This window comes from Nycticebus coucang, chromosome 11, assembly GCF_027406575.1.
Source record: "Nycticebus coucang isolate mNycCou1 chromosome 11, mNycCou1.pri, whole genome shotgun sequence".
NCBI classification, from domain to species: Eukaryota; Metazoa; Chordata; class Mammalia; order Primates; family Lorisidae; genus Nycticebus; species Nycticebus coucang.
Window position 1 is genome coordinate 76,615,042 of NC_069790.1, and position 24,551 is coordinate 76,639,592.

Genomic DNA, 24,551 nt, shown 5'->3' on the forward strand with positions numbered 1-24,551 from the left:
GCTGATCTGTGAAAAGAGAAGCACATGAAAAGATCATGGACTTGAGGTCAGACTGATCTGGGATCAAACCTTAGGTCTATCACTTTCTAGTTCTGCAACCTTGGGCAAATTACTGGAGCCGCCATTTCCTGATCTATAAAAAGGGTGTGATAAGACTTATTCAGAATTTCTGTGAAGACTAAATGAAATGATGTGTGTGTTTCAGTATTATATCAGCTGCATATAACAGAAAATCCAAATAACAGTGTCTTAAACATGGAAGAGGTTTGATTTTCCTGCATATAATATGAAACCTAAGGTAGCAGTTCAGGACTAGCAAATGGGATCCATAACATCAATAATGTCCCAGTTACCTGATTTGTTTTGCTGTTACCTTTAGCATGTGGCATCCATCCTCAAGATTACCTTGTCATCATAACATGGTTGCAGCAGCTCCAACCATCACATTTGTATTTCAAGCAGAAAGAAAGAAGAGGGAAGGTCACAAAGAAACCTCCCTTTTGAAGAGTTTTTCTAGATGCTCCACCAACAACTTTTATTTATAACTCATTGGCTACACCTATCTCAAAGGGGGCTGGAAAAGTTAGGACCATAGCTGGACACATTGCTACCCCCAACAATATAGGGATTAAGACAAAGAGGGAGGATGGATTTGAGTAAATAATTAGCAGTCTCTCCCATGCTATGTGAAGCATCTAATAAATAGAACATGATATACTCCATGAATAAGGACTGTTACTTTACTCTTAAAACTATTTTGGAAATGCTCAGCTCATCCTACCATGCAGACTCCCTCAAAAGGCCTATCCCATGTTTGGACTACAGTCCATCTTTCAGAAGTCTCTTCCACTCTTTGGGGGCCTCACAGAGAAGGTTACACCCTCTTCCAGATCACAGCCCTTTGCAGTTTGAAAGCAGCTGTCCTGTGCTCAGCACTGCCCTAATTGCCCCCATGTTCTTCAAGTAATACAGTATTGTCATCAGTCCTGAACATTCTTCTCTGGGCTAGATCCCTAGCCATCTCTGGCCAGGGAAGGATCCTTATGGCCATATCAGAAGGATCCAGATAGGAGCAACCCAAGAGGAAATAGATAAGGTCTGTGAGTTCCCTGGTTTAGGACCCTCTCTAACTCATACTGCCTTGAGTGACTCACAAATCAGCCGTGGGGACTCAGTCAGCAAAAGCTCTGAGAAGACCCCAACCTCTCTACATGAGATGGTCAACCTTCTAGGTCACTAGTGCCCTCAGGGCAGAGAGCAGGGTTCCAGAATTTCTGTCCCCACCACCCTCAAACTCTCCAGACCACCTTGGAAAGAGACTAGATTGGACAACAAATAACAAGGGGACTGCACCTTGGAAAGAGACTAGAAAGAATAAACACTTACTCCTCTGCCTGCTCCTGTGTGAGCAGGCAAAATGGTCAAGAGGACAGTGCCACTCCTCTGCCCTCTTGTCTGAAACCAAAAGACTAGCTGCCCAAATGTTCTTCCAGCAAAAGAACAGTGTCCAGTGTCCTGGTGTCCTGGAGGTATAGGACTCGCACCCTGGAAATACTGTCCTGACAGCCATTCCAGGGCTTGTCAGGAGAGCATGACCAGCTAGCCCTCCTGTTCTCCAACCATTGGGATGTTGAGTGAAGAGTCTTCCTAGGCAGGAGCATTTGAAGAGATCAGCCAGGCAGATAGCATAAGTGGGAGGTAAGAGGAAAATAAAGAGTCCCCAAAACTATCAACTCTACACTTACAAGTCCCAGATGGTGTTTTGACCCAATCCTGGTCCCAGATCTTAGACTCAGGCCTTGCACACCCCATTAAGAGACTCCTAAGGGGTGCCAGTCTCACCAACCAGGGGTCCACAACCTGGCTTTCCCACATTAGAGGGAGGCAGAAATAGGGAAATATAAAGGAAGAGATTAGGAAGGGAAAGAAAAAAGGGAGGGAGGAAGGGAGGCAGAGAGACAGTAAGGGAAGGAAGGAAGGAAGGAAGGAAAGAAAGGGCACACTCACTCCTATAATGTAAGAGTGATAAAGGTCATGGGTGTCTTGTAAGTCAGGGATTGCTGGGCTTCTTGTGGAATATGTGCAAGAAGAAAACCTGGTTTCCCTTTGGATACAATGGGTATTCTTCACCTGGTACAGTCTGAGTTTACACCTGCTGACCTGACATAATTATTAATAGCACCCACTTCCACTCTCAAAAGTGACTACATATAACAAGGCGACTCCACTTGGAAAGAGACTAGAAAGAATAAAAACTTACTCCTCTGAAAATTTTTCTCCTATAACTCAATATATGTCCAGCTAGATATCGACCATTCTACTATGTGACCACTTCCACCTTTACAGATTAAAAATTATATTTTCATCCAAACTATGTTATCTTAATCAAAATAGAGTATCATCAACCTGTACTTTCATTCTTAATTTAAAAAAGCTATTCAGGCTCGGTGCCTGTAGCTCAAGCAGCTAAGGCGCCAGCCACATACGCTAGAGCTGGCAGGTTCAAATCCAGCCCAGGCCTGCCAAACAACAATAACTACAACCAAAAAGATGGCCAGGCGTTGTGGTGGGAGCCTGTAGTCCCAGCTCTTGGGAGACGGAGGCAGGTGAATCACTTGAACCCAGGAGTTGGAGGTTGCTGTGAGCTGTGATGCCATGGCACTCTACCCAGGGCAACAGCTTGAGGCTCTGTCTCAAATAAATAAATATTAAAAAGCTACTCATTCATAATGTGATATTTAAATTAACCAAAAGAGTTTTGATTGGCGGCACCTGTGGCTCAAGGAGTAGGGCGCTGGTCCCATATGCCAGAGGTGGCGGGTTCAAACCCAGCCCCTGCCAAAAATCACAAAAAAAAAAAAAAAAAAGAGTTTCGATGAAAGTACAGTCTGTGTGATTATTTTCCTGATGGCCAGAAAATTCATTTCAGGCAGGTCTGACGTATGTACAGGGAGCTTGGAAGGAAAACAGTCATGTGCTCAGAACTTTCCTGTACTTGAAAGCACTTTTTTCCTTAGGAGTTTGTTTCCTTTGAAAGAAAAACTAAAAATGTTAAAAGACTGAGCAAGATGCAACATTCAGAGCCTGAAGCTGTATGTTGACATATACGAAACCTCATCCTGTGTTAGGAAAGGAAATAGAGGGTAACTCACTTCCACTGTGGGCCTGCACCCCTCTCCTCCAGAATGCCTTCGCCCACCCCTTCCTCACCTTAGTACTCACACCAAACCGCCAGACACCCCAGTCAGATTTCCAGACTTTCTGAGAGCTCCCCTGCAACATAGTTTTCTCTTTTGAAAAATAATGATGCAGTGGGGATTTTCCTGCTCACTTAAAAGATTGTGGAAATTAATGATGTCACGTCTCATAGAACACACCTTAAACACTCTGGAAGAGGAGGCTTTGGAATTCCATACAACACATGTGGGATTCTAGATAGGGAAGTGTAGGAGGAACTAGATGGGAATTTGAATCCCGACCAAACCTATGCTACTGCTTATTAGTTAGGTAACTTCAGGTAAATGCCTGGACCCTTTCGAACTCTCCATCTTCACCTATAAATGGAGCATTAAGGATTAGTGGCCTTCCCAGATGTCCTGGCAATGGAATAAGACATCATAAAGAAATGCCTGGTGTTGGCTCGGTGCCTGTAGCTCAAGTGGCTAAGGCACCAGCCACATACACCAGAGCTGGCGGGTTTGAATCCAGCCCAGACCTGCCAGACAACAATGACAACTACAACTAAAATAAAATAGCCGGGTGCTGTGGTGGGCACCTGTAGTCCCAGCTACTTGGGAGGCTGAGGCAAGAGAATCACTTAAGCCCAGGACTTAGAGGTTGCTGCAAGCTGGGATGCCACGGCACTCTACCCAGGGCAACAGCTTGAGGCTCTAGCTCAAAAAAAAAAAAGAAATGCCTGGCGTTCCATAGCCTCTCCTCAGTCCCTTTCCCTGACTAGCCTTTGATCATTTAGGGACTAATGATATGGGTGCTGTGTAAGTTTTTCCAACCCCTCCTTCTATTTTCATATCTTTTGCCATTTCAGTGTGTGTTGGTGAAAGCCAACATGGAAAAGTGAGAAAACTTTGAAATGGAATGAAACTCACAGAAATCAACCATGCCCTTTGTTGTTTTCAGCTTCAGTAAAAGGGCATAATGTAGGAGATAGACTTGGTATTTGAAATATTTGGAGTTTTAGATGCACCAGATAAGGGTCATTGGCCCTTTGTGGTAGAAAATCTCAAGTTAGTTATACTGTCCATCATTCGGTAAGGCAGTAATAATTCCCAGAGCATTACATCCTCCATTAAACATAAAGAAAACCAGTAACTATGAAGGACCAAATTTTGCTCCCAGCCGCACATTCAGTGGCTTTAATTTATAGAGCTTGGGCACATACTTCAGAGAAGAGTTTTGTCCATAACAAATGTTCATTCTGTCCAAATGTGTCACAGTGTAATACTCCTGCAAAGCATATTTAACCTAGCAAATTGAGTCCTAAAGCATTTCTTTTATGCCGTTATTTCTCATTTAGAGTATTCTTTCATCTGCCTCACAAAGCACTTTCACTGCCATGGCTCACCAACCTATCTTAGGATCTTTCTGTTCAGTTTTTCTACTTCATGCAAAGGTCAAGCCAGATTTGTAGAATACCTCAGTCCTCAGGAGGACTTTCCTGACTCCGGGTTCTATCAGAGCCCAGCTGCAAGCTCCATTTGAATCCTCACCTCCCTCTTTCTATACTGGCCGGCTGCACTTGGACATGACCAGTGCTTTCGCTTTCTGACCCTAAATATCCTGTAGTATCATTTGCTTCTTGAAATCACCCATTTAGTGGACAGCAATGGGGTCTGGGTGGGTGAAAGGGACCAAGAAGGCAAGTCCAGTTGTCAGATAAGGTGTGGCAGTTGCCACTGTCAAATAAAGACAAATGTTGGCACAAATAGGAGGTCGAGAAGGCGGGCTTAGGGCAAATAGCCAGCTCACCAGCTTCTAGCATTCCATAAACTTGTCAATCACACACTTGTGCACAATCCATCCAGCATGGCCCACTCGGGGCCTGCAGGACAGCAGCTTCACTTTTTTTTTTGGACAGAGTCTCATTTTATCACCCTCCATAAAGTGCTATGGCGACATAGCTTGCAGCAACCTCAAATGCTTGGGCTCAAGAGATTCTCTTGCCGCAGCCTTCCAAGTAGCTGGGACTACAAGTGCCCACCACAACGCCTGGCTATTTTTAGAGACAGGGTCTTCCTCTTGCTCTGGGTGGTCTCAAACTCAATCCACCCACCTCAGCCTCCTAGAGTGCTAGGATTATAGGCATGAGCCACAGCGCCCGGCCATCTTCACCTTCATAATGTTCTGGATGGAACATGCCCAAGGAACTCCTTTATGAGAATCCTCTAGAGCTGAGAAGTTTGTTTATCTTGGTTGATACTTTCAAATCACTGAGGGCCATTGGTAGCCTTGGAGAGGTAGAAATAGATATCTTTTATTTTTATGGAGGTGGGAGACACTTATCAGCCTTATCTGTATTCTTTCAACAACTATAAATGCACATCCTCTCTGACATTTTCTCTTTGTCATTCTTTCTTCTTTGTATTCTCTTCACCAGTAAAGGTTCTGCTATGAATTTCCTAGAGCAATTGCCTTGGATTCAAATGCTAGCCCTTTAGTTTACCATCCGTGTGATCTTGGGTGGAACACTGAACCATCTGGACCTCAGTTTATGCATCCTCACTAATAAGAATTAGAAGAGTGACTACCCAATTGGTTTGTTAAGATTATATGAGTTAATACTCATAAAGACCTTGGTATGAGGTACAGAGTAAGTGCTCTGTAAATACTGTTCAATCCACCAACTTTTACTGAATGTTCTGCTAGCAAAAAGGATCTTTAGATTTGCTTTCCATGAAACCCTACACTTTGCATCTAGAAAGGCAACATCTAGAGTCTAGGAGAGTCTCTGCAAGCACAAGCAGCACCTTGGACAAGCCGTGACCCTAGAGAGGTAGTCACGCATTCATTCATTCACTCTATTCAGCAGATGCTTGTTGAGGACCTACTGTGAGCTAGGCATGGTTCTAGGTGGTGGGGTAAAGTAGTGAACAAAGAAGGTAAAATCCATGTTCTTTTGAATTTTGCTTTCTAATGGGGGGATACAGGCAAAAACTAAATTTAAAATGCAAGGAAACATCATAAAATGTTGTGCAGAGAATTTAAACTGAGTAATACACTAGACAATGACCAAGGAGCTCCCCAAGGTTGTGTGTTCAGGCCTCTGAGGACTTAACGTTTACGCTGAAATGTAGAGAAACTAGCTGGCAACAATCAGAGAGAAAGAATTCCAGACAGAGGAAGAGCAAGTGCCAAGATCCTAAGATGGAAATGAAGAGCAGAAATAAGGCAGTTTGATGGGTTATGTTCAGTGGGAGAGAGAGTGGTGAAATGAACATGGAGAGGTGGATCCCAATCATCCCTCTGAGATGACTATGCCACGGAAAGGAGCCGTCGTGGGAGCTAGTGGAGGTCAGTGAGCAGGTGGTAGCCTGTCTGAATTAAGTGATGAATGGCGCCCCCCAGCTGTCTTGTCCCTCTCTTACACTGTCACTGGGCATGCTGGCCCCATATGCTAAGGTGCTTACTGTTGTTAAAGAAACTATCCCACACAGCCACACAGGAAGAAGGGCTCAAATGACTTAAGAACTATCACATTCTAATCTGAAAAGCCTACAGTTCTTCCACCATTTGTGCTGATAGGAAGTGACAGGATGAAAGCAGTGATGGAAGCAAGCATTGACCATCTGCTTTGAGAATTGCAGTGTACGAAAGACAATCTCAAGGCTGTGATGAACATGAAGACTGGGCCCTCGGCTACATTCTGGCACTCTATTTTTCCTGAGTTCATTGAGCTGTCCTAATCATTCTGGTATTCCAGTGTTGAAGGATTTATACCTGCTGAGCAGTGATGAGCCAGGTTAACTTTTAGAATGTACAGCAACCTGGATCTCAGGAGCATTTGGCTATTCTAGTTTGCTCTGCTGAGAATCCCTCCTAGAAGCTATGTCTTATAGGATGTCTGTCTACCTGTGAAGGCTGGGCACGGTGGCCCATGGAGTCTGGGAGGCCAAGGCAGGAGAATCACTTGAGGTCAGGAATTCAAGGCCACAGGGAGCTATGACTATGTCCCTGCACTCCAGCCTGGGTGACAGAGCAAGACCTTATCTCTAAAAAAATTAGAAATAAAATAATAAATTTACCCCTGAGGACAAATTAAAATTGTACCCAGTCCAGTCTTCAGGTTCTGAATTAATGAAAATGTGTATGAAAATCCCATAGCCTAATAATAATAAGATAAGCATTTTTCCTAAAAGAAGGAACTTGAGTGACTTCATCTTGGATCATTCTCAACTCTCACATTCAAGTCCATGTACCATCACCCTGATTTCCTACTGGCCCACACTTGTGAGATGGCAGGGCTTGGCACAGAGGCATCTGACATGGCCTGGAGCTGATGGAGCACACAGTGACTTCTTCGGCACTGTTTCATTACCAATGAACCAGCCATCTCTGCAGGGAGGAGGTACACAACTCAGGTGAATTCTGTAGTCACTAAATTTTACCAGATGTTTGCTGTGTACCTTATATCATTTAATCCTCATAATAATCCCATGAAGTAAGTGTTAGCATTATCCCCAACTTAATGCAGGAAACTAAGTCTTGGGGAGGTTAAGTCATTTGCCTGAGGACACACAGCTAGAAAGCACCAAATTTAAACTCAGGCTGATGCCAGGTGTGCTGAATGACACCTGTAATCCCAGCACTCTAGGAGGCCAAGGCAGGTGGAATGCTTGAGCTCACAAGTTCAAGACCAGCCTGAGCAAGAGCCCCCACCTCTAAAAAATAGCTGGTCCCCTATAGTTCCAGCTACTTGTGAGGCTGAGGCAAGAGGATCTCTTGAGCCCAAGAGTTTGAGGTTCCTGTGAGCTGCGATGCCACCATACTCTGCTGGGGGCAAGAAAGCAAGACTCTGTCTCAAAATAAATAAATAAACAAACAAACTCAGGCTGATTCCTAAGTCCGTACAGGAATTTATCTGCCACATTCCAGTTCCACTGCTTACTTTTTTACCATTTTCCACAATATATATTACAGTGTTAGACATTGGTAGGTGTTTAATAAGTGATATTGAATGAATAAATGTTTAATGCTAGCTTGCCTTTGATATTTACCAACACAGCTTTGGAGAAGCATTCTAACCTTACTAACCAGAATACATACCCACGCTGCTTAGATCTGGTGCAGAATTGCTCAGTAAGACCAGCCCCAGTAATCAGAGATTAACCTATATGAGGACTGACACACTTGACCTATATAAATGGTCCTTACCATTCTGTAGCTAGCCACCTTTTGGGTTCTCACCTGGAAGAATGAGGGTGGGAAAGATACATGGGAACCATCTGAGGAGCTTTTTCAAAAGACGTTCTTGGCACCAGCCCTCCCCCAACTGATTTCAACTCTATCTGGGTAGGCAAAGAATGGCTGTCCCTACGCAAGTTCCCTGGTGTTTCTGATACGTTTCCACCCCTACTCCTAACCCTGCATACCTGCCTCCATTTAGGAGAAACACTTTTAGTAGTAGTTCTATTAATTTAAATGAATCTAAATGAATCTTCTTAGAATCTAAATTAAATTCAACTCTATGTGGCTGACTTGACCATAAAAACACCTGGAATTCCAACTGTATTGTTTATTGAATAATTATCCTCTGCGTTTTATGTATGGGTTTTGACTGTAGCTGACTGACATGTTCATGTTTCATTGTATCTTTTTTCAGACTCTGTCTTGTAGATCACAGCACATAGTTTGCTTTCAAATTTCATCAAAACATAATGTAAAGCAGCGCTATGCTGCAAAACAGTGATAGGAATAGTTTATATCTGCTCGGTCCAAATTCACACACTAAACACATGTGGCTTTTCAGCACTTGCCATGTGTCTGGTGAGACTGAGGAACTGAATTTTTAATTGTATTTCATTTTAATAAATTTAAGTTTAAATAGCCACATGTGGCTAGTAGCTACCATTGGAACGTGATAGCACAGAGAAACATTCTTCTTTAACCAAAATAATGTAGTACTGGGACTCATTCCATTTTTAAAAAAAAATCACTTTCCATAATATCCATAAAAAGAACATCAACACCACTTATCAGAGCCAAGAAGAAATTGTAGCATGCTTACATTTTCACCCAGGAATGAATTCTTAACAAAAAAGAAGATTCTGACCCAGGATTAGATGAAAGCAGGTGGGCAGAGAAAAGACACTCCCAGGGGGAGCTCCCCAGCAAATGCCTAATAGTCTGCAACGCAGAACAGAGTGAGACTATCAAGGAGAGAGAAATTCCCCCTCAGAGGAGAACTTAAATGTTTTTTTAGCCGCTTGTCACCCCAGAGGGAGGACAGAATGGCAGTGTTAAATTGGTGAGATTGTAAAACAGGGAACTTAACCAACCTTCAAGGCCCCTTAAGGTGTTTAAAGTGCATTTTAACCAATGAAACATCATTCCTAAAATCAAGAGGGTTTCTATCTACATGGCAGATTCAAAACCTGAATTTCTTTCTTGTTATAAAACTAGCATTTTTGAAAAAAAAACTAGTATTTTTGTTTAAAATGACATTTCACAAAAGCAGGGTCATGCTGAATTTTCAAATTCCAAAGCAAATGTTATGAAAATCACGAAGTGACCAAGATTCAGAGAAACAGAGAGAGGGTGATAAGGTAACGGAAATGCAGGACATGGATTCCATGGAAAAGTATAAACTAAAAAAAAATCCATTCAGTACAAGAGAAGAAGCTACTGAAGGCGCAGAGGTAGAAAGGGATGTAAACTGGGGAAGAAGTTCATTAACATACCCAGAAAACAGAGCAGAGATGAATTCTTAGTTAAAGCAATATTTCTCTATTGGACTGCAAGGACATACTCTTGGGAGTATCTTTGGGTTCAGTCAGAACATTTACATTTTGCCAATGCTAAAGATACAAGTTGTCTTTTTTAATGAGAAGTCTTCATTGAAATTCATGTTCAAAAAATAAGATTTTAGCTTTCTTTTTTTTTTTTTTTTTGTAGAGACAGAGTCTCACTTTATGGCCCTCAGTAGAGTGCCGTGGCCTCACACAGCTCACAGCAACCTCCAACTCCTGGGCTTAAGTGATTCTCTTGCCTCAGCCTCCCAAGTAGCTGGGACTACAGGCACCCGCCACAACGCCCGGCTATTTTTTGGTTGCAGTTTGGCCAGGGCCAGGTTTGAACCCGTCACCCTCGGTATATGGGGCCAGAGCCTTACCGACTGAGCCACAGGCGCCGCCCAGATTTTAGCTTTCTTAAGTAATTGTTTCCCACATGCAGGCTGAGAAGAATTATCAGCAGTCTTAGAAGACTTAACGGGGTCCACAGTTTATTCAAATTTGGGATCAGTGAACTGGATGGACACAGACACACACGCCATTTGGTTTTTCTTTTATTGGAGTTAAAGCAGCTTCCTGCCCTTAGCTTGCTTATGAAGGGATTAAACCTCTGTAAACTCAAGAGGACAAGTTGGGCATATTACTCATATTACCTAACGGATGTCGTGGGAGAAAACGTGTTCTTCTATTGAAAATGGGAAGCAGTATGGTGCGGTAGTCTCAGATCATGAGTCAGAAAACCTACCACTAACTCTGACTGTCCTCAACCATCCTCAAGTTGTCCTCTTAGAGTTTTTGTTTCCTAATCTAAAAAATGAAGCTAGTTGGCTGGATACTTAATTGCCAAGGTCACGTTCAGCTCTAAACTTCTTTGATTTTAATAAATTCCAGTACCATCTTATATTTCTTCTTTGAAAGGCCTCTCAATTAAAAATTGTTTTTACTGGGACTCTATTTCATTTCTCTTCTTTTCATTGCTACCCTCTCCCACTACGCACTGAATGCCCAGGAGGTGATGCATTGGCAGGAAAAATCAGTCAACACTCAGCATTCTGCCTGTTATCCACTACAGCCTCAGAAGTGCGAAATTAGACTATAGAACCCAAACTCCCAGGGGTTAATGCAAACCACCCAGATATAAAAGAAATACTCAGAGGGACATCTTGGTGTCTGTTCTAAAGTTCTAAATAAATGAGACAGCAGTTCATTCAAGTTTGAGTAAATCAAATGGAAACACAGAGGTTGTGTCTTTTTACATTTTGAGTATTTTAAATAAATTCATTTAATGACATCTCAGCCTGTCGATCCACCGTGGTAAGCGTGATTCCTATATTCTGTGAGCCCTCCGAACACTCAGAGTTGGCTCCTGTGGCTCAGTCGGTAGGGCGCCAGCCCCATATGCCAAGGGTGGCGGATTCAAACCCGGCCCCGGCCAAACTGCAACCAAAAAAATAGCCGGATGTTGTGGCGGGCGCCTGTAGTCCCAGCTACTCGGGAGGCTGAGGCAAGAGAATCGCTTAAGCCCAGGAGTTGGAGGTTGCTGTGAGCTGTGTGAGGCCACGGCACTCTACCGAGGGCCATAAAGTGAGACTCTGTCTCTACAAAAAAAAAAAAAAAATAAGCAGTGGTGGTAGAAGGCCTGTCGGGCTCCCGGGAGAGAAGGGAAACGTGCTGCACACACCTGTCCTGGAACCGGCAGGCCCCGGCTGCCTCTTGTCGGTGGTGATGCTGTTCCTTTTCCCTAAGAGTCCTCCCCCACCTTATGGAAAGAAGGACAAACAGTATGTCCCATTGCCTCCACCTTAATTGGAAGATAACACCTAAGGTCTATGGGATCATTTTTTAGGGGTCAGAGGGACCCAGAAGAGGTTTGTCTGGAGACCTACCTGTGTAGCTAAGATAGAACTTTCCTCTGTGGCCTGCAGTCCACGTTCTGCAGAAAGCCGATCTTCAGCTCATTTTTCCCACCCTAGAGACATGGATGAAATTACATCCTCATTTGTGCCCATTCTTATGAATGTGAAACAATGTTTTAAAAGAAATTATGAAAAATGAGATGAGGCCGAACAATGATAGTGATTCGTGGAGTATGTAATACACATGTATTACGGTGTATTACGTGCTGTGTGTGTCTTGGGACCTGTGATCACTATCCCTAAGCCACTACATGTCTCCTGTCTCAATGGGTCTTACTTGGTGCAGATTTTTTCACATTTATCTATTCTTTGCCTCTTCCTGGAATCTCACTGCCTGTTGGATGTCTCTCCACCTCTTTTCTCTCCACTCAACTTCATCCTTTTATTAGCTATTATATAAAATTGGAACAATCTTAAAAATAATTTTGGCAGTGCCTGTGGCTCAAAGGAGTAGGGCACCGGCCCCATATACTGGAGGTGGTGGGTTCAAACCTGGCCCTGGCCAAAAACTGCAAAAATAATATGAATAATAATAATTTTTGTGCCAATTAACTTGCGTTTTATGTTCCCCCTTATCGTAATAACTTAAAAATAAAATGAGCAGGATATTTTATGTTCCCTCAAAAGAATTATGCCCCTCTACAGTGCCATTAGCTTTCAAGGCAAATAGTTTCTCCATGGCCCACACTGGAGCGAGCAGGAGAGAAACCGCAGACAGGCTGCGTGCATCATGGTGCAGATCCCGTGGGGCCGCTCCCCGTCCTCCCCCTTCTCCCGTCTCTCTCTGTGCTCCCTCCCTTTCCCCACCATCAATATTTTAGCTCTCCTAGAGTGCAGTTTTCTAGAGGATTAAAATCAATTTCTTAACTGTTCCCAACTGCCAATAACCAACACATCTATTCTTTTTTTTTTTTTTTGTAGAGACAGAGTCTCACTTTATGGCCCTCGGTAGAGCGCTGTGGCCTCACACAGCTCACAGCAACCTCCAACTCCTGGGCTTAAGCGATTCTCTTGCCTCAGCCTCCCGAGAGGCTGAGACTACAGGCACCCGCCACAACGCCCGGCTATTTTTTGGTTGCAGTTCAGCCGGGGTCGGGTTTGAACCCACCACCCTCAGTATATGGGGCCGGCGCCTTACCAACTGAGCCACAGGAGCCGCCCCAACACATCTATTCTAATCAACTATCTCCCAAACACACACCTACACACACACAGTCCTTTTAAAAGTGTGTTATTATGATGAGTTCACTATAGAACACTAAAATACTCTCAAGGTTACTCAGGCGTCAACTCCTCCTCTAGCAGTAAAACTCTTTATGGGGTGGGGAAGGGGGGCTTTTTCCTATATGGGTTGCCCACAGAAACCCAGCCTGACAGCTTACACCTGGGAGTATATCTGTCCTGCTTTGGAAGAGGATTGGGCCCCGAGACCCAGAGCAGAATTGAGAAGTGACTGCCATTGAACTGTTCACTGAAATTCACTCTGTGCATGGTGATGACGCCACCCCTGTCTTCACTGCGACAAGGGCTCTAGCCCCTGAGATGTGGCCCTGCAGGCCTGCTGAGCTCACTGATGTGGCTCAGGGGATGTGGCATTGCTTGTGGCACCAACGAGAAAAGCACAACTGCCTCTGTCTCTTGCGTTAAATCATCAGCTGGGTGCTGCTACGGACCACTCAGTCGGTGGGTTTCAGTTCGAGGGAGAGCAGGGAGAAGGAGCGAGGAAGGTTGAGAGGTCGGTGCAGGAATGACAGTTTGACACACTACGGGTTGGAGTATGCAGTTGTAACTTTACTGTGAAAGTATGCAAGTATTTATACACTTTTTTTTACAGGCAAGGGGCGTTATACACAAGAGTTATTTTGAGTTAGTGGGAGAGTTACAATCATTTACTTAGATGTACAGATCTTTCCTTTATGTTTGCAGTTTCTCATGTTTAGGTAAGCTTTGATTATTTGAGACATTTTCAACAACAATTCAATTGCTTTGTTTTTTGTTGATAACAGTTAAAAGTATGTCTAGACTAAACAGTACAAAGTTTAACTTACTATAAAAGAGCTGGTTTCAGCATGGTTGTGAAGTTGTTTGTTTCTTCCTCTTTTTAGAGATAACAAGGTTTGCATTTTTTTGCTAACTGCTCAAGGCAAAGGGAAGGCTGGCATAATTTCTTATTTTTCTGTTTATTCTGCTTTCCCTGCCTTTGCGTGATTGTACTATTTTGATTTGTATATGATCATTGTTTATTTTAGTTATAAATGGTTCTTCTTTTAATAAAACATCTATACATTGTCTGAAATTATTGGTATTTACTGTGAAGGTATTTATTACTTAAACGTTTTAGTGCCTGATTTATAGGCGGTATTGAGTCTAGTAAGCTCGTGCTTTATCTTATCCTGCAGTGCAATGGGTCTAGCCCTGAGAAAGCACATTGTGATTAGTATCAGAACATACAGATCTATGCTAAAGAAAAATAAAGTGATAAATTTTAAAGATTGCCACGGTCGTTCAAGCTCCTGCGGGTGACTTGGCACGTAGAGCACTGTTTCTGATGCCGTTTGTGCAGGGGTCGCTGGGGGCGAAGCTCCGTGGAGTACAAGCTTCCTTACCGACGCTTTAAACGCGGTCAGTGCCGCCTCGCTTCGGCAGCAATGCCGTGGCTCACACTTGTAATCCTAGCACCTTGGAAGCCTGAGGCAGGAGGATTGTTTGAGACCATAATTTGAGACCAGCCTGAGCAAGACTGAGACTCTGTCTGTACAAAAAGTAGAAAAACTAGCTGAGTGTTGTAGTAGGTGCCTATAGTCCCAGCTACTTGGGAGACTGAGGCAGGAGGATCATTTGAACCCAGGAGTGTGAGGTTGCTGTGAGCTATGGTGATACTACTGCACTCTGGCCCAGACAACAGAGTAAGACCCTGCCTTATGTTAATTAATTAATAGACTTTTTTATTTGGTGTGGGACCAAATGGAAGATAATAATTCCAAAGCAAGATAATGGCTTATTGGAAATGATTCCCTTTGAAATCTTCTTGTATTTCCTATCCTAGTTACAGATGGCTGACTGCTTAATAATTCTGTTCAAATGTCTCTATTTCTGCAAACATCAATTCATTAGACCTACTTTCTCTGGTCAGAAAGTCTCTTTCCTTCTCTAAGTATCTTCTTCTTTCTCCTCTTTGCCCTTCTGCCTGAGCAACATTTTGATGACATAATAGCCTCCCTTCAAAAAGGTGCTGAACAGATCAAGGTGTTTCTCTGTGTTCCAGAGCCCAAGCACTATAATCTGTGTCCTTGAAACAGTACCTGTGATTGGAAAGATCTAAAACTATGTCTTTAAAAAGCCAGCTTCTCTGTCAGAGAAATGAAGCTCCGATCCCTGGGAGCCCTGACTCCCTCCCGCAGTGTGGGACATACTGTACTTAACATAGTGAGAACCTGCCAAGAAAGAAAAGCCTAGACCAGACTCTAGGAGCCCTCAGCCCAACTGGCAGCTGTTTGCTGGGGAATTAAACTCGGGGGGTATATGTACATATAAAAAAAGATCCAGGTTAAAACCCTGCTCAAAGCAGAGGCTTTTCAGAGCATGCACACAGTCACCCATGCCCTGCTTGGTGGAAGAACACACCTCAGTGGAAGCTGAACATCATTGCCGCCATCCGTGATTCCAGAACGTGCTCACTCCCTGAGGGCTGTCTGTGACTCAGCCTTTTTGGCAGAGGTGAGTTAGGCTAGGCTACCAAACAGACACTTCTATATTGTACCAGCTGGAAACTCCACTGTTGCTTTTCATTTCTCATTTGAAATGATATTTATGGCCCCCAACTTTAAATGATCAACCAAGTGCTCACATTCTGAAGTAAAGCCAACATAATCATTCATGACTTTGAAAAAGTGAGGAGGGACAGGAGGAGACTTAGAGCTGAGGCCTAAACCTTCTATTCTGAAAACTTTCTTGGACCAATGAGGAGTAAGAAGCGACCTAGATTACATCAAAAAAGGGAAGTAAGTAGAGGGCCGAGGTGGTGCCTGTGGCTCAAGTGAGTAGGGCGCCGGCCCCATATTCTGAGGGTGGCAGGTTTGAACCCAACCCCAGCCAAAGTGCAACAAAAAAATAGCCGGGTGTTGTGACAGGTGCCTGTAGTCCCAGCTACTCAGGAGGCTGAGGCAAGAGAATCGCCTGAGCCCAAGAGCCGGAGGTTGCTGTGAACTTTGACTCCACAGCACTCTACCAAGGAAAACAAAGTGAAACTGTCTCCAAAAAAAAAAAAAAAATAGAAGAAGAAGAGGGGCCAATGGGAAGCAGGAAAGACAGGATATAAAAGGGTGCTGGAGAGAAGGAATGTGGTATCCATGGGACAAAAAGGAGAAGACCAAACCACCCATTTTATTGAGTTTCATGGACTGCCACATGTTTTTGACTAAGACCTGCCTCAACAGGCCCATCTTTGTATGCAAATGCACCAGTGGGAGGTAGAAAGAATGAGATTTGCTCTGAGAGAAAATAAAAAACTAACATGTTAAATTTACTAAGTGTAGAATATAAATGTCTTAACACAATAACTAAGAAAATGCAGTGAAGGCTATGTTAACCAGCTTGATGAAAGTATTTCAGATGGTCTATAAAACCAGCACATTGTGCATTAATGTACACAGCTATGATTTAATTCAAAAAAAAATAAAAACTAACTGGGCGCTGATACTAACCAACTAGGGACTCAGAGTGTGGTCAGCAAAGACAGACTCACACCACGTCATCCATGGAGCATTTGGCTTATAGGTTCCAATTAGGCTAAGGTGGCACCACCACTAAGTGTCCCATTCTTTCCTGTTTGACCACAATATCCTGTCAAGTAAGGTCAAAGCTAATGAAATGGTCCTGGGAAAGAATGGAGGAGAGAAGTCTGTCTTCCTAAATGGCTTGAGAAACCACTTGTACTCCCCTGAAGCGCCATCCGTGCACTGGCAGTTCTCTGTGAGGTGCTGGATGGAGGCAGCTGAGGAAATGCAAGACGACATTGTCCAGAGCACTGTGAGCGTGTGGGCGTGGCCGCCACCGCCCGACAGGAGCCAGGCTCTACAGTGCTAGGTGATCTGTGTGTTGTGTACCATTGATTTTTACTTGTTGTCTTTAAAAGCAACTCTGAATAGCTTTGTGATAATTCAGAATTAGAAATGATGTCCTCAAAAAATTATAATGACACATGGAACTGTTGCTCAGTCCGGGACTGTTTAACTTTGTCTTTTTCTCCTGATTTATTTTTCCAATTGAGTATGTAAAATTCTCTCTGGGTCTTTGGCTTTCTATAAATCTGTATTTCTCTAATCTGGGTGGTATTACCCGAGGAAGCCAAAGACAAAAACTAATAAAACAACCGTGATGTATAACTCTCAGAGAATACTTAGCATTGAATAGGGCTGTTCTAAGTATCTCCCGCGCATTCATTCATCCCATTCATTCATCCCATTCTCCCCACAACGTTATGAGGTAAGTACTCCTATTAGACACATTTTTTTTTTTTTTGTAGAGACAGAGTCTCACTGTACCGCCCTCGGGTAGAGTGCCGTGGCGTGACACGGCTCACAGCAACCTCTAACTCTTGGGCTTACGCGATTCTCTTGCCTCAGCCTCCCGAGCAGCTGGGACTACAGGCGCCCACCACAACGCCCGGCTATTTTTCTGTTGCAGTTTGGCCGGGGCTGGGTCCGAACCCGCCACCCTCGGCATATGGGGCCGGCGCCCTACTCACTAAGCCACAGGCGCCGCCCGACACGTTTTTTTTGTTTGTTTTTGTAGAGACAGAGTTTCACTTTATGGCCCTCGGTAGAGTGCCGTGGCCTCACACGGCTCACAGCAACCTCCAACTCCTGGGCTTAAGCGATTCTCTTGCCTCAGCCTCCCGAGTAGCTGGGACTACAGGCGCCCGCCACAACGCCCAGCTATGTTTTGGTTGCAGTTTGGCCGGGGCTGGGTTTGAACCGGTCACCCTCGGTATATGGGGCCGGCGCCCCACCGACTGAGCCACAGGCGCCGCCCTAGACACGTTTTATAGAAGAGGAAACTGAAGCACAGAAAGATAAGACCCTTCCCCCGAGTCACACAGCTAGAAGGTGGTGCCCAGGTAGGAACCCAGCCAGTCTGGCTCTCAGAACCGTGTTGTCCTTCACTGACTCATGTGCGTCTCTCTGCACACTAGGAATGGAATAACAAATAATGACACTGCTATTTTTAATCTTTAAAAATAGAGTGTAGCTTTTAACCTATTTTACCTTTAACCACTCTGTTTTTTTCCTCCCACCCTCTCAGATGATGGAAATGCTTAAGGTAAACCAAGGTAGTGTGAGACCACACCGTGTAAGTGTGCGCATGGCTCGCTGTGGGTTCAGCTATGTTGTGTGCGCTTCCGCCTTCGTTCCCGCATGTTCTCTCCGCTGTTCGCCTCTAATTCCCGCTTTCAGCACTGGGCGCTTGGGCCGCATGAACCGTCGCTTTTAAGCAGTAGTTCTCAAGTCTTTGTTCCTGATTTGATATTTGTGCTTCTCTCTCTCACAATCCCTGGCAAGGGGTCGGAGCCAGCGCACTTGCAGCTGCCAGCCCAGCACCTCCCCGGGAAGGAGCTGGGCAGCCCTGGGGGATGTGTTTGGGCATTGTTCCCTGACAAAGAGCCCTCAGACTGTCAGCTTTTAGGATTCAAGGCATGTGTCCGCGCTCTCCCTGCAATGCTCCACTACAAAGTGTGGAACCACGTATATGGCCACCTGCATGCAGGCAGCCCTGGGACTTTGCTGTGCGACATTCTCTGGGATCCCAGCCTTAAAGGGATCTTTGCTCTGGGAGTCTCTGTAGAAGTGGATGCTCTGTGACAGTTAATACAGCTGTGCCAAGTATCGGGCTAGAATGAGCCAAGTGAAGGGAAGAGGTCATCTTCTCATGGATTATTTTCCCTCTGTGCATCTGTATATGATGGACACAGAGACAGGGTGGAACAAACCTGACTCTGAGGAGGAGGAAGGAGGTTTAAAACGTACATGAATCCAGGGGCCCGTCATTGTGCTGCATACACATGCCACACACCTATGTCCCCAGTCCTTTTTGGTGTTCCTTGATTGTTCATAAACTATATTTCTTATGTGAGTGATTTCACTGTGTGATAAGCTAGACTTATAGAATTGGGAGGGAGGTGTTTGTGCCAAAGTGGATATGGAACATTTAAAGTACCATCCTGCATTATTGTACAACCTTCCCCCACCTGACCAGGATTTCAGGGTTGGAACTGCCTCTTGTTCTCAATCTCACTGAAGTTTCAAGTGCATGTTGAATGGGAATTAGGAGGGAACTGTCCAAATTCGTCATCAGAGATAATAAGAATGTAAAACTGATTCCTGCTGTTTCCTAAGTCTGTTTTCACAGAAATACCACTTTGGGGGAAATTCTTATTAAAAAAAAGAAGAAGAATTTAAAACTGAAGGGGCTTTCATGAGATGTGACGGAACACTGCCCAAGCCCCTGCAGTGTGGAGGCTCCAAACTATCATTTAGACACAGAATCCTTTAGAGGAAGAGTCCTTAAAGATGGATCCCTCACTCCAAATCCATTAATTCATAGGAGTTGGCTGAGGCCTCCAAAGAAAGTCACTTGCCCTAAATGGGACAGAGCCTTGATTAAAACTCAATCCTCCTCTTTCCATCAAAGTGTCTTCTTGGTGTGGCATCCTTTTTTGCCTTCTCTCTGGAGGAGAGTGTTGTGCATACCACCAGGAGAGCTTTTTAGAAGCAAAAGAAAATTAAGGGGCCTACATCCTAGGAAGGGACTTCAGGTCCCAATCCTGGCTCTGCCTCTAAGTATCCAGGTGAGCTTGAAAAAGTTACTGTGCCTCTCTGGACCTCTGGCTCCCCATCTATAAAACAAATTTGAAAAGAGCTGACTTCAAAAATTACATGATGCTTAAGTTTGCTCACTAACCTCAGGCTGTTTTTCATGCAGTTTCCTCCCAGGAGTGTTCATTTTCCACTATATAGCATTACAGAAAAAGTTACAGTTAAACTGTGCAAATGGGAACAGTCTCCAGGAGCAAGAGCCCCGTGAATCTCTGTTACTAACTGAAGAAAATGAGGGCAGGAAGGAGAAAGTGCAGATGAGAAGCACATTTAGGGATCTATCAAGTTCAGGTAGACATGGCAAACTCCACATTCAGTCATCCCAAATGTACTGACTTCTGCAATTCGGGATTGTCCAGCTGGTATCTGCTTCTCTCCTTCCCAAGATACCACTGATTAGCGCTCCAGAACTTAAGGGGACCCAGCAGGTGAACAAAGTTATATTTTCTCCTTTTCAATATATTGCTAACCAAGTTAACAAGGCCAGGAAAATCTCAGAGAATTTGGAAGCCAATAAGGCAAAAATAATAACCCACACATGCCAGCTTTCAGTGGAGTTTTGAGATCTACCCTTCATTTACATAAACTTAGGGAAATACAGATATTAACTAAATATGCAATGTCATTTTGACAGCGCTTTCTTTTTCCACAATAAATGCATGACATTTTTTACAGGGAATCTTTTTAGAGAGCAAATAATCACTACTGGGCTTAACATTTTGGCACCTTTGGGTTTTTATATATCAAGTTTAGCTTACAATGCAACTTTATCCAAAATAGCCCATCCAGCCAACAGCAGCCTTCTCTGGACCTGACACTGATTCAAAATTGGGTGGAGGAGCAGGATGGGATGTGTACGAAATGGGAAAATCACAGATGGATAATTTCTTGTGTAACTTCTTGTGTAATTTCTTGTAATAACTTCTGCTGCTGGACAAAATACAGAATATAGCACTACAAAGAGCTTCGGCCTCAGAAAGTATTACTGGGATAGAATTTCAGCTCCAGAATTTTAGCAAAGAAGGGTAGCAAATCTAGCTAGAAGCTTGTGCAAGGGACTCTTGAAGCTGCAATTGCACTTCATGTAAGATTGAAAAATGCCAATCAGCTGTGTCATGTGGAGGGAGGGAACTGCAGGCCCCTTCTCGGCAAGTATCATTGCCCTGCCAATACCATTCCTTTCCTGGGACAACTCTGGCACTGTTTGAAGAGAAAAATGGCTTTCTCGGACAGCTACCCAAGACTAGTCTGTCATCCCGCCGATGACGTTGGGCAGGCAGGTGGCAATCACTTTATTGTCCCTTTTCCAGAGGGACCCTGACCAACACAGTCCACCAACTTGGAGGAGGGAAGGGTTTCAGGCTTCTTCCGGGTCCTCTTAGGATACTTGTCCTGCTGAGACCTCTAGTGACCAAACTGGAAACTGCAGGGCAGGTGTGTGGAGAAAGAAGGAAGGAGCCAGTCCCGTGGGCTGTCCCGGAACCACAACAAAGCACGCCACATTCTACAGAGGCTTTGAAATACTTTCTAGATGAAGCAGGGGAGCATTTGGGGACTGAACCCCTGAGATATTAGGATCATCCCGGAGGTTAGTGGCCTGTCACCATGTGAATATATGCCCAGCTGGCTTTGTAGAGATGGTTTCTCCCTGGTTAGCCATAATAAAGACACTGCCTTCTCCCCTGCTTCTGGTTACTCCAGCTTAGTTCTGAGATATACGGTCTACTGGAACCCCACAGTTTGGCCAGTCCTTCAGGTCTTGCCCTAGAGCAGAAGACTCAAAACCAAACTGAGCTTCCGAGAGTCTGAAGAGCCAGCCAACAGAGCCTGGCCATCTGACAGACACACACACGAGTCCACTTTTTTTTTTTTTTTTTTGCGGATTTTGGCCAGGGCTGGGCTTGAACCGACCACCTCTGGCATATGGGGCCGGCACCCTACTCCTTTGAGCCACAGGCACCGCCCCACCAGTCCACATTTGCTCCCTGAGGGCCCTGCTTCCCCCAACACTCACCTCCCAGACAGAGAAAACAAGACCGCCCCCACTACTGCCTTCTACACTGCCTCCTACACGCTGACCCTAAGGCCTTCCCTCCGACAGGAAGGAGTTTACACCTGGCTGATACCAGAAAAAGTTGTTTTAATTGTTCTAAACCAGTGGTTCTCAAAATGTAATCCCCAGGCCAGTAGCATCTGTATCACCTGGGAACCTGTTAGAAACACAAAATCTTGGGCCCTAGAACTCCTGAATCAGAAACTCTGGGGGGTCGGGTCCAGGGACCTATGTTTTATGAGCCCGCCAGATGATTCTGGGCCCTCCCAAGATTTGAGAACCACTGCTCCAAACACTGATTCTCAGATGCCTGTAGATATAAGACTTAGATGTATTTAGAATGCAGGCTCTGCCCCCCCCCCCACAGATTTAGTTGTTCTGAAGTGGGTGCAGAAATCTGCTTTATAACCATCATTCCATGTAATTGTGATGTGGGAAGTCCACAGGCCACACTTTGACAGATTCTGCTTTGGGGAATGTGGCACTACCTTATTTGACAGTTTAGCCTTCTCTCTTGAATTCAATATAAATATGGTTCTCATGTCTCACCAATCATGACGGGTATCTCAGTAAGCAGATAAGAGCACTCCAAACCTTTGGATAGGATTGTATTGGTCCTTTGATAAATTAAATTTTCCTGCCCCTGAAAGGAAAATTTCAGTGGAGTCAGCATTATAATCCAAAAATGAAATACTTCATAGGAAAGAAACATGAATTTTTGAGAGAACAGGAAGGCTGCGGCTGGGTGTTTTCTGAGCATGTGTGTGGGTCTCTAGGATGGTGCACTGGGCTCAACCAAGAAGCCAGGAGGTGTCAGAGAGGAAGTTGCCTCTTCTCCATTCTCAGACAGTTGGAGATTTAGTGGTGCTTTCTCAACAATACTATAGTGGATTATAAAACCACTAAGAAGGCCAGGCATGGTGGCTCACGCCTGTAATCCTAGCACTCTGGGAGGCCAAGGCAGGTGGATCCCTTGAGCTCAGGAGTTCAAGACCAGCCTGAACAAAAGTGAGACCCCAACTCTACTTTTTAAAAAAAAGGTGGCAGGCACTTGTAGTACCAGCTGCTCAGGAGGCTGAAGCAAGAGGATTGCTTGAGCCCAGGAGTTTGAGATGCTGTAAGCTATGATACCATAGTATTCTACCCAGTGTGACAGAATGAGACTCCGTCTCAAAAAATAAAAGAACAAATAGATAAAATAAGTAAATAAATAAATAAAAGTAAAACCACAAAGACAGGTTAGTTTCTAAAATTTGATGTTATCAGGCTGCATGTGGTGATTCAAGCCTGGTATTATGGGAGGCCAAGGCAGGAGGATTGCTTGAGCTTAGGAGTTCAAGATCAGCCTGAGCAAGAGCGAGACCCCATCTCTACTAAAAATAGAAAATCTAGCCAGGCATCGTGGTGGGCACCCATAGTCCTGGCTACTCAAAAGGCTGAGGCAATAGGATTGCTTGAACCCAAGAGACTGAGGTTGCTGTGAGCTATGATGAGGCCATAGGACAATTGAGTGAAACTCTGTCTCAATCAGTCAAGCAATTTGAGGTTATGGCTTTTGCTACCATTGTCTTGATCACCCCAGAAAAATTAAGTTGATATTTGTGAAGATTCTTGTGAATGTAAAGACTCACCTGTCCTCCACACAGGGAGCCCCAGAAGAGATTTGCTATTGTTGTTCTTCTGTCCCGTTTAACCCCACCATCTCATCCTACCATCTCTGGAGAGCACACACACCTTCACAGGGTGCTAATTTGTTGAGACATGCTCCCAGGGGACTAGTATACAGTCAGTTTCAAGAATCTGACAGAAGCATCGTCTCAGACTCGGTGCTGAAGCTCCCTGTCACCCACCCAGTAGGATTCTCAAACGTGGCCCAGGCACCCGCCTTGCAAAGACTTCCTCTGCTAAGGCCCTGGCTTTCTCAGCTCAAGCCCCCAAAATATGTGGGTAAAATAGGCAAAAAGCGGGCTCCCTTCTGCCCTGCCTGCCTCCTCCCCAACATCTTCCCACTTCCCTGTGCTTCCTCTCCCACCTTCTTCAAGCTTGTGTGGCTCTCAGAAGGTGTTTTTCCTCCTCCTCTCTCCTTTCTTGTTGGGCTGCCCACAATCCTGAAAAGCAGGCACCCACCCCCTCACAGCCCCTCTTTTCCCCCCAGGAGCTCCACGAGCCCTGACTGCAGTAGCTGCTGCAGCCACATGCACCCTGCCAGGCAGGCAATGCACCTTAATTAACTAAACTGTAATTAAAAGACAGATCCACACACGTCCCCATCAGACAGAGGGAGAGAGAAGAGAAGCAAGAAAAGGAGGAGCAGCGGAGGAAAATCCGGAGAGAAGCCACAAAGGGTGTTGAACTTTAAACTCACTCTGGCTCTGCCCTGCAGTGGGGTCCGGGGCAGAGGAAGGGAAGAAGAGGGGCTGCAGTAAAGAGAGGAAAGGCTGTCGTCCAGAGAGCAAAGCCACGTTCACAGAGCTGTCCCCAACCCTAACTGGGAGTTGGGGACAGGCCGGGCTGCTGTGCTGGCATCCTTCCTCTCTGCTCCTGCCCCCAGGGCCATATGATCCGGGCAGGGGGGCCCCGCTCCTGTGGGTGAATGCTCCACAGCCTCAGTCTTGACTGGTTAATAATTGTATCTTGGAAGCATGTTTTGTAAGTGAAGTCTGATGGGACAGGGGAGCGTTGGCACATACAGAGGGAGACTTGGGAGCGTGTTTCCTGCTGCGTCCTGCTTTCCCCCCACCCT

The 24,551-nt window shown here is 44.8% G+C and overlaps 1 protein-coding gene across 4 annotated transcripts in view; it reads left to right on the top strand.

The window, feature by feature from the left end:
• Window positions 1–24,551, top strand: part of LHFPL3 (LHFPL tetraspan subfamily member 3) — a 612,036-nt gene that overhangs the window by 534,273 nt on the left and 53,212 nt on the right. The window contains exon 3 of one of the 4 annotated variants that reach the window (XM_053553932.1): window positions 18,185–18,232. The exons of 1 other annotated variant lie outside the window; for it this stretch is intronic. In XM_053553932.1, the coding sequence (XP_053409907.1) occupies window positions 18,185–18,201 (17 nt within the window). In that variant the 3' untranslated portion in view covers window positions 18,202–18,232. The remainder of the gene's footprint in view (window positions 1–18,184; window positions 18,233–24,551) is intronic. 2 more of the 4 variants (XM_053553934.1, XM_053553933.1) reach the window with 2 other exon arrangements.